This window comes from Mustela nivalis (genome assembly GCF_964662115.1).
Source record: "Mustela nivalis genome assembly, chromosome: 3".
Lineage (NCBI taxonomy): Eukaryota > Metazoa > Chordata > Mammalia > Carnivora > Mustelidae > Mustela > Mustela nivalis.
Window position 1 is genome coordinate 111,792,803 of NC_139022.1, and position 14,578 is coordinate 111,807,380.

At 37.0% G+C, this 14,578-nt stretch overlaps 1 protein-coding gene across 10 annotated transcripts in view; it reads left to right on the forward strand.

The window, feature by feature from the left end:
* The window catches only part of RAPGEF6 (Rap guanine nucleotide exchange factor 6), a 196,224-nt gene that overhangs the window by 13,129 nt on the left and 168,517 nt on the right, over window positions 1–14,578 (forward strand). For all 10 annotated transcript variants that reach the window (XM_082725616.1, XM_082725624.1, XM_082725621.1 and 7 more), the window contains 2 exons: window positions 11,106–11,176; window positions 12,476–12,532. In XM_082725616.1, coding sequence (XP_082581742.1) covers window positions 11,106–11,176; window positions 12,476–12,532 — 128 coding nt within the window. Of the gene's footprint in view, window positions 1–11,105; window positions 11,177–12,475; window positions 12,533–14,578 lie in introns of those variants that run through there.

Sequence of the window (14,578 nt, forward strand, 5' to 3'; positions counted from 1 at the left end):
CAAAACACCCTGAAAGAAGGTGTTATCCACTTTTTACATACAGGGAAATCGAATCATAGACTAACTTGTCGAAGTTCACACAACTAGGAAACTGCGGAGTCAAGATTCAAACTTAGGTGTTCTAATTTCACAGTATGTGCTTGTAGTTATTAAATGTTTTCCATCGGGACAGGAACCCAGAGGGAACCATATTACAGAAGGGATCGGAGGAAAGAGTTTTAGGGAGGAGTGAATGAGTGATGAATGTGTCAGCAATGCTATTAAAGAAAATTATGGAGAGAGGTAAGGATTGAAAAGTGCATGTGACACTTAGAATTAGCTTATCTTGGGTGACTGCATGATACATAGTGGGATCAGAAAGGTGAACTTCAGCCTAAACTTTGAACTTAGAAGTAATTAGATGCTTGATCTTTTGATACCTTATTTCAGAGGTTAATTGTTGGTGTTCTAATTTTAAGCATAATGTTTGGGATTTTCATTTTTAAAAATTTCAGGCTATAACTTTTTAATGTTAGAGTTATTAATAAAATTTAACGTTCAGGTAATTGGTTAGGCAACATATTTTAATCTACAAATAAAAAAGTTCTAGTTTGCTTTAAGAAATGTATACGGGGGGCGCCTGGGTGGCTCATTGGTTTGGGGCCTTTGCCTTCAGCTCAGGTCATGATCCCAGGGTCCGGGATTGAGCTCTGCATCGGGCTTTCTGTTCGACAGGGAGCCTGCTTCCCTTCCTCTCTCTCTGCTTGCCTCTCTGCCTATTTGTGATTTCTGTCAAATAAATAAAATCTTAAAAAAAAAAAGAAAGAAATGTATATCCAAATGTGTAGACTAAATTCTAATTTAGACTAAATTTCTAATTCTAAAAGACTAAATTCTAATATACTCATGGAATGAGGTCATCTTTTCCAGAAAACATTCATGGATGCAGTGTGTCATAGACACAGATTTGCGTATGGTGATAATTGGGGATGCATAGCAAAAGGTAATGAAAAAAAGAACGCAGATCATTAAATGAGACTTGAAGTTTAGGGAAAACTAGAAATGTCTGTCACCGTGTGGAATAAACAGGAAAGAGTCCTGTTTTCTCCCCACACCCATCTTTCTATTTTGAGAAATTCAAAACTACAGAAACATGGGAAGAATAGTATCTCCCTTTTTTGATCCTGTATTATATACTCTTCACCCTGAGCAATATTTTGCCATATTTATCTTAGGTCCTCCTCTCTTGCATATACTTTATTTTGCTAAACCATTTGAAAGTAAACTGCAGACCTGGTAACAGTTTACCCCTCACAGTATGTTTAAGATGTCTCTTATATTTTACAGTCTAGGATCCAGTCAGGGAACATTGCATTTGATTGTTGGGTTTCTTTAGTCTTCTTTATTTTTAAAATTTTATTCAAGTAATCTGTACACCCGATGTGGGGCTTGAACTCACAACCCCGAGATCAAGAGTTACATGCTGCCAGGTGCCCCGTAGTTGTCTTTAATAGAGAACAGTTCTCCTGCCTTTTTCTTTCTTTCATAAACATGACTTATAGAAGAATCTGGCCAGTTTGTCTTGTAGAATGTTTCATAATTTGGTTTCATGGTGAGAGTTAGGTGAAATTATTTTTTCATGATGAGGTTTAGGTGAAATTATTTTCTTGAACTGTGTTTTTTTAAGCTTATTTATTTATTCTTAAGTAATCTCTACACTCAACCTGGGGGTTGAACTCACAACCTGGGATTGAGTCGTATGTCTTCTGACTGAGCCAGCCAGGCTCTCCATGATGTTCTGGACTTTGAATATTGTCACATCAGAGGACACATTACCAGTTCTTTCCATTATGGGGGATGCTAAATTTGCTTACCTGTATCTCTTTGTTTTAAAGGTACAGTGCTGTAAGTTAGAAGTGTCCTTGAGATGATACTTTGCCAAAGGGTAGATATCTTGTCTTTCAACAGTGTTGGACCCATTGGCTTTATTAGCATGTTGATAATCTTTGCTTAATTAGCTATTACTTTGCTGTTACAAAGTGATAATTTTCTAATTGTATATTTCTCCTACAATTATATAATAGCTGGTTTTTCTATAGAAGAACTTTCTCACCTTTCCCTGTCCTCCTCCTCCTCCTCTTTTAAATGACTTTTTCAAGGATTATTTTTGTATTTTTAATATTTTCATTCTTTTTTTTTTTATTACTAGATTATGCCAAATTTAGCCAGTAGAGCCCTTTCAAAGTCCTCTCCTATGTCCTTTTGACATGACCCAATTAGTCTTTAAGTCATCTCTTTCTGGCACAAAAAGATGTTCCAGGCTTATACTTTCTGTGCAGTCAGTCACTTACCCAAGGAACCTGGTTCTTTTACTAGGAGATGGTATTTTGGAAACGAGGGGCTGAGTTCCAGGTGTGGTAGGTATTGTATAGCTCTTTATTGGTATTTTGCAGACTGTATTTAGACCACATGGATGAGAAAACCAGTGGAATAGAATTCTGTGTTTAATGTATAATGTTGTTAGCTTGGAGCTGTTGTCAAAAATATTCAAAATAGCTTTCATAGTGTGCTGAATGTAATTTAATTATTATTTTGTAGTTTATAATGCATACCTATATATAAAGGCATAATGCTAATTGTTAACTGTTCATCATGTGATAGTCCCTGTGTTACACACTTAACATTTACCTTTGAACATAAAATGTTCAAAAGGAGGGATTTTATCATTCCTTTTATACAGACAATAAACATTAAGCAAATAATCCAGGATTATTGGTTAGTAACTGATAAAGGCATAATTTGAACCCAGGTTAACTCCAGATTCCCAGGTTTTTAACTACGTGGTTATTCTGTCTTCAAACATTGATTTGTAGAGGATTCTTCACTGTAAGTTTTTATGTTTAGACCTGTAGCTGCAGAATATATATATCTTGGAATTGAATCTATACTGCTCTTAGAATTCACCCAAGGGATTTTTCACTGTTAATATTCTAGGGATATACTTGCTTTCCAGGTGTAGAAGATAATTGAGTAAAATATATTCATTAATGAGTATTTTAAATAATTGATGTTGTATTGAAAGTTGCATGTGGTGAGTTAATCATAAGATAAGAAATTCATTAGTTTTAGAGTTGAAGAAACAGAAAAATACAGTTTCTTAAGCATTGCATTCTAAGTTTTCTAAGTTTTGGTTGGGTTTCTAAGTATGTGTGGAATGGCCATCAGTAGAATTGAAAGATGGCATTACTCCAGGAGCAGCACACTGCTTTGGCACAATCTCCTTAATTAGAAGGTATACTTCAAGGGATCGTTAATTCCTCATACAGCGCTGCAAATAAGAATATTTCACTTAAAATTGAACCAGTGGGATGTACCTAGAGTGAATTCATTAGGTTTGGAATATTTGAAAGATGTAAAAAGGTAGCTGCTTTGTTGTAGGATGGCCGCATTACCACCCGCCTCAGCTTGCCCACCTTTACTCACATAACTGGCTGAGAGGGTATGGTTGATCTGTTTTAGGATCCGAGTCATCGCTGCTTCCTCACCATTTTTTTGCCCAGGTGGACCCATTATTTTATTCTTTAACCCAGAGCTGGTATTTGTTATTCTAATGCCTCTGGTTAATTTCTGTAGCACATTGTTGAAGTTTCAGAACAGGTGGCTCATTCTGTTGAGAATCAGAACAGAATGTTGCTGATCTGAAATGTCCTGACTTCCTAGTTTTTCCATTTTCCTTATTCCCTCTTTCAGGCTCTGTAGGGCAGCTTTTAAGTGCACACGGTGTAAATGATTAATACTTGAATGTACCTTTTACATTTTTAACTACCAACAAGTATCTATAAGATTTAAGGCCTGTCTCTGTGAAGTTTTGTTTGTTTGTTTTGGCTTTCTATAATAGCTTTTATTGATCTTGGGCATAGCAAGCCTAATAATACTACCACAAGCCTGTCTCAGAAATAGTTGGTACAAAAACTGCGAGAAACCAGGGTGCATGCCTGGCTCAGCTGGTAGAGCATGCAACTCTTGACATCAGGGCTATGAGTTTGAGCCCTACACTGGGTGTGGAGCCTGCTTAAGACAAAACACAAAAACCTACAAGAAACCCCTAAGGCCAGCTTTACACAGTCAGCAACTACTTGGTGTCCCATTTAAACAAAATACCATAACCACCCGCATCATGTGGGAGAATTAGCCAGTTTACTACTACAATCCGGCTTTTGTTCTGGGAGGTCTTTTCTGTTCTTTCATGAGTGCTTAGCATCTTATGACCCTCAAACCAGGTACATTGTAGGGACCAGGACTTACTAGGCATCTCAGTGATGAATTCCCTTTTTCATTAATATGTTATCAGCCAAATAACAGAGTGGCATAATCCTTCCTGGCCAGTGGTTGTCAAACTTTAGTATGCATCAGAACTACCTAGAACCCTTAATTAAACCACAAATTGCTGGAACTACACCAGAGATTCTGATTAAGTCTCTGGAATGGGGCCTGAGAATTTGCATTCCCACATGATGGTGCTGGTCTGAGGGTCTGTAGGGGTTGTAAACTTAAATGAAACAGAGCCCAGTTCTGTCCACTTTAAAGAAAAGGAATAAAAAGATACTTGGTAGCTACAGAATTGCTGGGATTACTGGAGAAGTAGACTTGGGGCTAGACAACCATGGTCATATGTCTAGCACAAGCAGTCCACTACTTGGACTATTGACCACCTACACTATATACTGCATATGTTGACTCACCCTGATGTTACTGCTAACTGCCAGCATAGATTCTGTGCAGTTCTTGTTGGTTTCCCTGTGTTCAAATTTTGGGACATGTGTGTCTCATTAGTAGCACTTGGATCATTTGCCCACGCCCTAGTTTTATGTGAGGTTGGAAGAATGAAAATCTGGTGTTTTCAGCTTCCACCAGAATTCATACACTGAAGTAGTTTCCAAAGAGGAGTTCATTCATGGCTTGACTTCCTTTGTGGATATTTTTGACCGCTATATTTTAGTAGTTGGCAGAATATGGCCTGGAGTCCAAATTAGCCTACCAACTATTCTGTAAATAAGACTCTATTGGAATGCAGCCACACCCATTCATTTACCTACATTTTTATGGTTTTCATGCCAAAAGGAAAAGTTAAATAGTTGTGACAAAAATTGTATGACCTAAAAAGCCTAGAATATTTACTTTCTCACATTTTATAGAAAAGGTTTGCCACCCCGATAGAAATAATGCTAATATTTGTATTTGGGTCCAAGAGTCAGCATTTATAGATGTTGTTGGAGAACTACATGTTCATTTGGCCAAATTGTCCCTCTGAAATAAGATTGAAGACGATTAGCAGTAAAAACTGCTATTTCAATATTCGAAGAAGATATTCGAAGAAGGGCTTTTAGAATCTAAAATTGACAAACTTTGTCAGGCTGTCTTCAAGCAGAGAACTGAAGAAACATGTATTTCAAAACTTGTGAATTATATTCTTGCTTAGAGTTTAAAATTGAGAAGTGAATTCCAGATTCTTTGTCAGATATTAATGGCATTATTGATGTTGTTCCCAAAATGTCCTCTGAATTGAAAACAGTAGAAATTGTAGGACATAAATTTAGTTGAGAATCTCAGAAAAGTCTGGTGAGGCTTTTTGACACTAGCCTATCCTCATTTGGTAGGTCACATTATGGTAGTTCTAACTTGCTTGCCACTAAAAGTAAGCTTTATGTCAGAAATAAATTGCACATATCCATAGGATAGGCATTTTGTAGGTGTCTCGCCAGGTTCTGATGACTTTCAATGTAAAGGGTGGGGCCCAAGCAACTATGTGTGTATGGCCACAGCTTTAAGGAATAGGAGAGAAAGGAAAAAAGGACTCAAGACTGGAAAAGAAGAACTAATAATTGTTCTCATTCACAGGGTGTTTTATAGAGAGAGAATACAAGAAAATCTACAAAATATGAGGTTTATTAACATTTATAGTATACATTTTCTGTTTATCCCAGTCTGTCTTCAAGTGAGATTATAGAACTTCACATGGAGTCTAAGAACCTTACAAGAGTGTATTGCCATTTTTACCCCCATCCTTTGTGCTCTTACTGAGATACCCTTCAGGTGTATGCATAGTGGAAACTCTCACACATTTTTGTTAATGCTTTTTATTTATTTAAGATTTTACTTATTAGAGCACGTGTGCACTCACTAGGAGTGGGAGGTGGGAGGCAAAGAATCCCTGGCAGAATCTATGCTGAGCTCAGAGCCCAACATGGATATCAGGGATCCATCCCATCACCCCAAGATCATGACCATAGCAGACCAAAAGTCTGGCATGCCCTACCGACTGAGCCACCCAAGTTCCCCTTTTGCTAGTGCTTTTTAATCTGTTGATTATTGTTTAAATAATTAGAAAAAAGGTTTATATTTTCCCATGTAGTTTCCATTTTCAGTTCTCTTTATTTATTTGTGTAGTTTCAAATTTCCATCTGGTATTGGTTTTTCCTCCTTTATGGAAGACTTAACGTTTCTTTTATAAGGCAGGTCTGCAGGTGATTAATTCATTCAGACTTCATATATGTGAAAATTACTTTCCTTTTGTTTTTGAAGGCTGTTTTGGTTGGCAGTAGAATTCTAGGTTGATAATTGTTTTTCTTTTTTGACTTTTAAGATTTACTACAATAGTTGTCTGGACTGCATTGTTTCTGACGAGAAGCCTGCTATAATTCTAATCTTTGTTTATGTAATTTATCTTGTTTCTTGAGCTGCTTTTACAGTTTTGTCTTCATTTTTTTAAAGCAATTTGATCTTAAGGTGCTTTGATGCTGTTTTCTTAGTATTTCTTGTGCTTGGGTTTGTTGAACTTCCTGGATGTGTAAGTTTATAGTTATCAAAAAGGGAATATTTTCCATAATTCAGTTTTTCCCTTTTGTTCTCCCTCTGCCTCGAAATGACTCCAGTTACACTTTTGTTAGGCTGCTTGAAGTTTTTCCACAATTCATTAGTGCTCTGTTCAAGTTTTTTTCCCCTATCTTTCTGTTTTCTTTTTGCTTTCTGTTCTTGTGTATTCAAGTTTATTAACCTCTTCTCTGCAAAGTCTGATTGTGCTGATAATCCCATCTAGTGTATTGTACATCTCAGATACTGTTTTCATCTCTGAAATTTTTTTAATGTCCCTTCTTACATGCTTATTAATCTTTTCTTTATCTTCCTGAATATATGGAATATAATTTTAATAAGCTTTAAATGTTTTTTTCTTATTCATTCTGTTATCTGTGTAATTGGTAAATTGGTTATAATTGATTTTCCTCCTCCTTTGCATGGCTGGTAATTTTTGATCGAATAGCAGAGATCGTGATCTTTACCTTTTTATGTACTGGGGTTTTCATATTTTTTGTAAATATTACTCAACGTTGTTCTGGGACACAGGTAAGTGACTTGGAAATTATTTGATCCTTTTGGGCCTTTTTTTGAGCTGTGTTAAATAGTGCCAAATTTCTATTTAATTTTGCCCCAGTATTAGTCCAGAACCTTCTGAGTACTCAGATAAACACACTATGGATTATGAGATTTTCTAGTCTGCCTGATGGAAATAGTAACTCTTCATGGCCCTGTGTGAGTTTTAGGTATATGTTCCCTCTGATCCAGGGTGTTTAAACCTCAGCGCTATGAACATTTGGCCCAGATAATCCTTTAGTCCGGGTCCTTGTCTTGTGCATCAGAGGATGTTTACCAGCATCTTTGGATTCTAGTCACTTGATGCTGGTGGCACCAGCACCCTGCCTCTGTGCTAAGTTGTGACAATCCCAAACGTCTCTAGATACTGCTCTTGTTATCCAGGGGAAAAAATCATTCCTGCTTGAGGACTTACTTCATTCTGTCATATAGTTCTTTCCCTGACTACTTTGCCTCTTTTTGTTGTTGTTGTTGTTGTTAATTTATTTATTTGTCAGAAAGAGAGCAAAGGCACAGAGAGCTGTAGGCAGAACAGGCAGAGCAGGCAGAGGGAGAAGCAGGCTCCCTGCTGAGCAAGGATCCTGATATGGGACTTGGTCCCAGGACTCTGGGATCAGGACCTGAGCCGAAGGCAGATGCCCAACCAACTGAGCCGCCCAGGCGCCTGGTTTTTGTTTTTCTTCCCCCACATTATGGAATGATCTGTATGCAACTGAAGACTTGATGAGCGCCTTCGGTAGGTTTCCGGAATATACGTTACCGGTGCAACATGCTCTCTTTGTATTCTGCAAACTCTAGCCAGTTTCTGCTTTCTAGATTGCCTCCTCCTTTTCGTCAACTAAAGATACTGGCAAGCAGTAAGTTAGCATTCTTTGAATCATCACATTTCTTTCTCTTCTCTCAGGTGTTAAATTGTCTTCTGTTGCCTGGTGTCTTATCTCATGAAAAATATGATTTCATATATTTAGTTTTAGTTGATTATGGTGGAAGGTAAGTCCAATCTATCTTAATCTGTCGTGACAGATGTTGAAGCTCCAACATGCTGTCAATAGGAGATGTTCTGAAATGCTCCTGATCACTGCACCTCCCAAAACATCAAAGTGATAGTTCTTTGATTCCTCATAGAGTTTATTGCCCACTTTCTGAAGTATGAGTGTGTTACCAAGGACTCCAGGGTTACCGGCCTCCTTTTGGTCATTCTCTTGTTCATTGTGTTCATTCAGCAAGATACCAACTATTTATGGGTAAGAAGGTCTAGATGTTTTCACGTTGTGTTATGGTAGAGAGTGAGAGAGTTAATCCGCTTCTCGGCCTTTTGGCTAAGATCAAGTGAGAGTGAGAATGTTAAAATAGCCCTAAGGAAAAATTGTAAGTTAATATTGTCCTATATGAATGCAGACTGTTTCTGATGATCTTTTGTAATGGAAATGGTAAACAAATGTATTCACCAAATAAATACCCGAGGCTTACTCAGTTCTAGCAACAATGTTATGTTGAGACTATTCGTTAGGATTTGGTTAAGTTTGTGGCAATCTGCAGGCATTTTTTTTTAAGGATATGTTTACTTTAGGAGGACAGTCTATGGTAGAGACCTCACTATTAAATACTGTAAGTTTTCATTGGACACCCTAGTCTTTGCTGTCCTTTGCCTGTATGGAAGCAATATGACCTTTTATTTACTATCTTCTTCTGGGGCATAGGAAGTGGGCTATTTCAGAGGCTTCCACTTGGCTTTTCCCACTACTTACAGCTATTATCACATAGGTCATGGACCCATATGGGGTTATTCTAAGTAACAAATATATATTCTAATTTTAAACCCAGGATTTTGAGAGGGACTCTTAGATGGGTCTGCATGCTCAGTGAGTTCACTGTGAGCTAGACTTTGGCCAGGACTTTATTACTTTAATCCAGAAGGTTTTGGCTGGGTGGTTGGTTCTTTTGTTCACCAAACCTCAGCTGGGATCATTTTCTCAGTTTCATTTGTCTTCTGGTGTAAGAAGACATGACTTACATATCTGATGTCTTGGTGCTGTTCCATGTGGCCTTTCTCCATGAGACTAGTGGGCTTCCTCACAGCACTGGTGGTGTCAGGGTACTTGAATCTTACAAGTGAAATATCTTTACTTCTGCCACATTCTTTTTGATCAGAACAAATCAAAGGATCAACCAGGTTTTTGGGGAAGGCACGTAAGATTCCAGTTTTTGATGTGGGAGTGGTAAGGTGTCCTATTGAAAGCATATAGGATAAGAAATACCATTGTAGCCATCTCTGGAAATATTAGTTTATCATATCACTTCTCTATCTGTTGTCGTCAAGAATTTTATAGACCTTTTCTCATTTGTTGTCGTTTTCTCTTTTAGTTTATTCTTTATATATGTATATAGGAAAAAAAATCTTTTTCACTCCATCTTCTTAAGGATTTAGAGATGGTGGTCATTGAATTTGTCATGGTTAATTAGTGGTGGTAATTTTTGGAATGACAGATTATGGATCTTTTTCTTAGTGGCTCTATGTTTTCTTATTAATCTGTTAAAAAACAGGTTGTCTTAGCTTTTTTCTTTGGTCATCTGATAATTCTCTTAGCCAATTGCATATCAAAGCAGGAAAGCAGTGTTGGGGAGCTGCCTGTCTTATAAAGTCATCGTTCCATATAAGAGAATAAGGAGGTACATTTTATATAGAGAATTTAAGCTTGTTTATAATCTCTGAGCACCAGCATTCTACATAAGTGGTAAAGTAGACCATTCTGTCAGGAATTTGGGCTCCACCTATATTCTCTGCCACTTCTCTAGGCTGAGGTTATACTCTATCATACTGGGAGTTTTAATACCTAGTTATTTGAATGAGGGCTAGAGACAAGTTCCCTATCTCTCTCACAAAGTGAGTAACAGGATTATCCCACTGGACTTTTTTTTTTTTTTTTTTTTGGTTAATGGTTGATTAATATTGCTTTGGGTCTCTTTAGAAAGAGGTATAATAATATCAAAAATATTTTGATTTTTTTTTTAAGATTTTATTTATTTATTTGACAGAGAAAGACATGGTGAGAGAGGGAGCACAGCAAGGGGGGTGAGACAGGGAGAAGCAGAGTTCCTGCAGAGCAGGGATCCCAATGTGGGGCTTGACTGGGGGCTTGATCCCACGGTATTGGGATCGTGACCTGAGCCCAAGGCACATGCTTAATGACTGAGCCACCCAGGTGCCTTGTCTTTAGAAAGAGATTCTTTAGAAGGTCATATTTTTAGAGGAATATTGACAAATTGGGTCCTATCCAAAGGAGATTAGCCAGGATGTCTTTCAAGATGTAGAAACTGCAAATACTGAGACTGAATAATCTGGAGGAAATAATAAATTAAAAATTTATGTTGATATGATAATTCTTTTTGAATAGCTGGATGTCACTGAGGAAGAAGGGTTATATCTGTTTAGAAATGAAATAGACTTTCATATGAAATGCCAAGGTTTTGATTTCTGGCATTGCTTGAGTAGAAGCTTATCAGCCGTCCTGAAGAGGGCTTCCTGTATGAGTGGAGGTAGCTCTTTACCTTTTCAGATTTCTTTTATTTCAGAGATTTTGTCTACCGTAGTCAATAGTTTTGTCATGAACAGTTGTTGGCTTAAAATCAGAGTTGTGGGGTGTTGATATTTTGAAAGATATATTTGAAAAATAATCATTTTTTTTCCTGTTCTCCAGGATTTAAATACTATTTATTCTTACCTTCATGGAATGGAAATACTGTCAAATCTCAGGGAACATCAGCTCAGGTAAGTGTGATGCTCTGTTTAAGAGCTTTTGTGATGGAGTTATTGAAATGGGTTTGGATAGATAATTAGGAGCCCAAACCATTCGGGGGCTTTTTGTAGGATATACATAGGACTTCGGATTTTCTCATCACAGTTTTCCTTAGTCATGGGGCCTTGAGCAAATCTTAACATCTTAGCTGCAGTTTTATCTTTGATGGAATAAAGACAATGAGAGATGATCTTTGTTACAGTGTTTTGAAGGTTACATGAGAGTATCTGAAGCAAAACACAGTGTTGAGTATTTGCTAGTCAATGAAAACAAAACTGTTTACTTTATGTAATTCTTTTTGATATTATGTCCATGCTTAAGATGGACTGGGTATTATGTAGTGTTGTATTAAAGTGCAAGAATTACAACTCCTGATTTGGTATGCTCATATGGGTTCTGTGAATAAGACCTGTAAACTTTCCAAACCCCATTTTCCTATTCTGTAAAATGAAATTTCTTTTCTGCTACCTTATGTCATTGTGATTACATTTATAAAAACACCTTTGAGTGTTGTAAAGCATTTACTGTAGTAACTTTGCATAATGTTTTAATTAAAGTGTGTTTTCCTTCCATAACCAGCTCATCCATTACTTTTTCTGGCCCTCCTTTAAGTTTCTGGTTAGGGACCAAACCAGATTGCTGGAATATAAATGTTAGGGCCTATTATTTTCTCATTTCTGTATAACATAATTCAAATGTCAACATGTCTTTGGAAGAAGCAACATACACACACACACACACACACACACACACACACACACACTCAACAGACTTTGATATGTATTTGTGTAAATGTTAGAGCCTTTTATTTTCTCTTTTCTGTATAACATAATTCAAATGTCAGAATGTATTTGGAAGGAGCCGCGTACACACACACACACACATACTCTCTCTCTCTCAACAGACTTTGATATGTATGTGTGTATACCTCTGCCAGTAACTTTTCTTTTCCCCCTGCTAGTAATATCTTAACAGGAGGATTCAGTAGTGAATCAGACAAATGTGTATTTTTTCATAGCAGAAAAGGAATATCGTTCAGTGTGAGTTGGCAGGTTCTAGAGTATACATGATAGTATTGTATTTGTTGTCTCTTAATATTACCCAACTGACGTTTTTGAAAATACGACATTTGATGTATATATTTCTAAACTCTTGGAGTTTAGTGAAGTTAGTGGTAGGTAAGACAATTTTCTGTTGAAGTAATCATAAGTGTTTTTAAAACCAAGTGAAGATAAAATCATTAAATATTTGGCTTTTTTTTAATATGTTAGATTAATGTCTGCAAGAGCACGCTATGAGAGATACAGTGGCAATCAAATTCTTTTTTGGTAAGTATTTCCTTAATTAGCTTAAACTAATAGCTTTAATGTTTAAATTGTGACTTTTTTTTTAAAGATTTTATTTATTTATTTGACAGAGATGACAAGTAGGCAGAGAGGCAGGCAGAGAGAGAGGAGGAAGCAGGCTCCCTGCTGAGCAGAGAGCCTGATGGGGGGCTCCATCCCAGGACCCTGGGATCTTGACCTGAGCCGAAGGCAGTGGCTTTAACCCACTGAGCCACCCAGGTGTCCCTCAATTGTGACTTTTAGCATTGAGATTTATTTTATTTGGAAGGAATTTCTTTAGAGTGGATTGAAATATATTCATAAACTTAAAGAGTGCACGAAAAGTTTAAAATAAAATAGTATGTATTAGTAACAGTTATATATTCACCATATATATATATGTATATGTATATATACATATATATATATATATAAAATATTTCAGCTCTCCTAAAGCTCTATTCACCTCTCTTGGAAAGGTAATCCTGTTCTGACTTCCATCACCATGGAACTCCACACATGTAAGCATTGTTTGGTCAGGCTTTCTTTTCTTTCTTTTTTTTTTTTTAATTGATAAATGTCTAAGATTCTTCTATGTTTTTGCATTAATTCTTTTTCGTTGCTTTTCTGTATGTGTGCAAATGACACAATTCATTTGTCCTTCCCACTCTTGATTGATAGATACTAGGGTTGTTTCCAGGTTTTTTTTCTATTGTGAATAATAAAGTTTCGACAAACATCTTGTTCATGTCTTTTTGTGCCCTTATATAGTCATTACTATTGGGCATATTCTTAGGAATAGAATTAGTGGAAATGCATGTGATCAAATTAGGAGAATCTGACATTAGAATCTGAGTTACATATTTTATCCTATCTCACTGATTTTATTTTACATTTCCCTGCTTATTGATGATGAATGATTTTCATGTTTTTTGTAGGCTATTTGGGTAGCTTTGTTTTAATGAACTCTGATTTGAGTTTTTAACCATTTTTTAATTGGGTTTTCTGTAGTATGTCTATTGATAAGTAGAAATTGATTTATGAATTCTGTATCCATGTCCTTTGTTGAGATACTTACATTATATGTATTTTCTCCCACTTTGTGGTTTTTCTTTTCACTCTATTAAAGGTATCTTTTGGAGAGGAGAAATTTCTAACTTTCTCAGTTTTTCTCTTGTGATGTGTGCTTTCCATGTCCTACTTAAAAAACAAAGTCTTTCGTGCCTGGGTGGCTCAGTTGGTTAAGTGACTGCCTTCGGCTCAGGTCATGATCCTGGAGTCCCGAGATCAAGTCCCACATTGGGCTCTCTGCTCACCAGGGAGTCTGCTTCTCCCGCCACGCTCTCTCCTTTCATGCTCGCTCTCTCATTCTCTCTCTCTCTCTCAAATAAATAAAATCTTTAAAAAAAAAAAAAAACAAAAAAACCCGGGGCGCCTGGGTGGCTCAGTGGGTTAAGCCGCTGCCTTCCGCTCAGGTCATGATCTCGGGGTCCTGGGATCGAGTCCCATGTCGGGCTCTCTGCTCAGCAGGGAGCCTGCTTCTCTCTCTCTCTGCCTGCCTCTCTGTCTACTTGTGATCTCTCTGTCAAAAAAAAAAACCCGAAAATAAAAAAAATAAAAAGTAAAGTCTTTGTCTTTCTCCAGGTGATGAGTTATTTTCCTTCTTAAAATATTGGTAGCAATGACCTCTTTTATTATATAGCTTCATCTGGTATATTGAGATTGTGTTAATTTCTTTTTTTTTTTTTTTAAAGATTTTATTTATTTATTTGACAGAGAGAAATCACAAGTAGATGGAGAGGCAGGCAGAGAGAGAGAGAGGGAAACAGGATCTCCGCTGAGCAGAGAGCCCGATGTGGGACTCGATCCCAGGACCCTGAGACCATGACCTGAGCCGAAGGCAGCGGCTTAACCCACTGAGCCACCCAGGCGCCCCAAGATTGTGTTAATTTCCATGTTTCATTATCAGCCCGTGATATTTATCAGTTTTTGAAAGCATTAAACTGAACTCACAAGGATTTTAATACCTATCTTGATTCATTTTTTAGT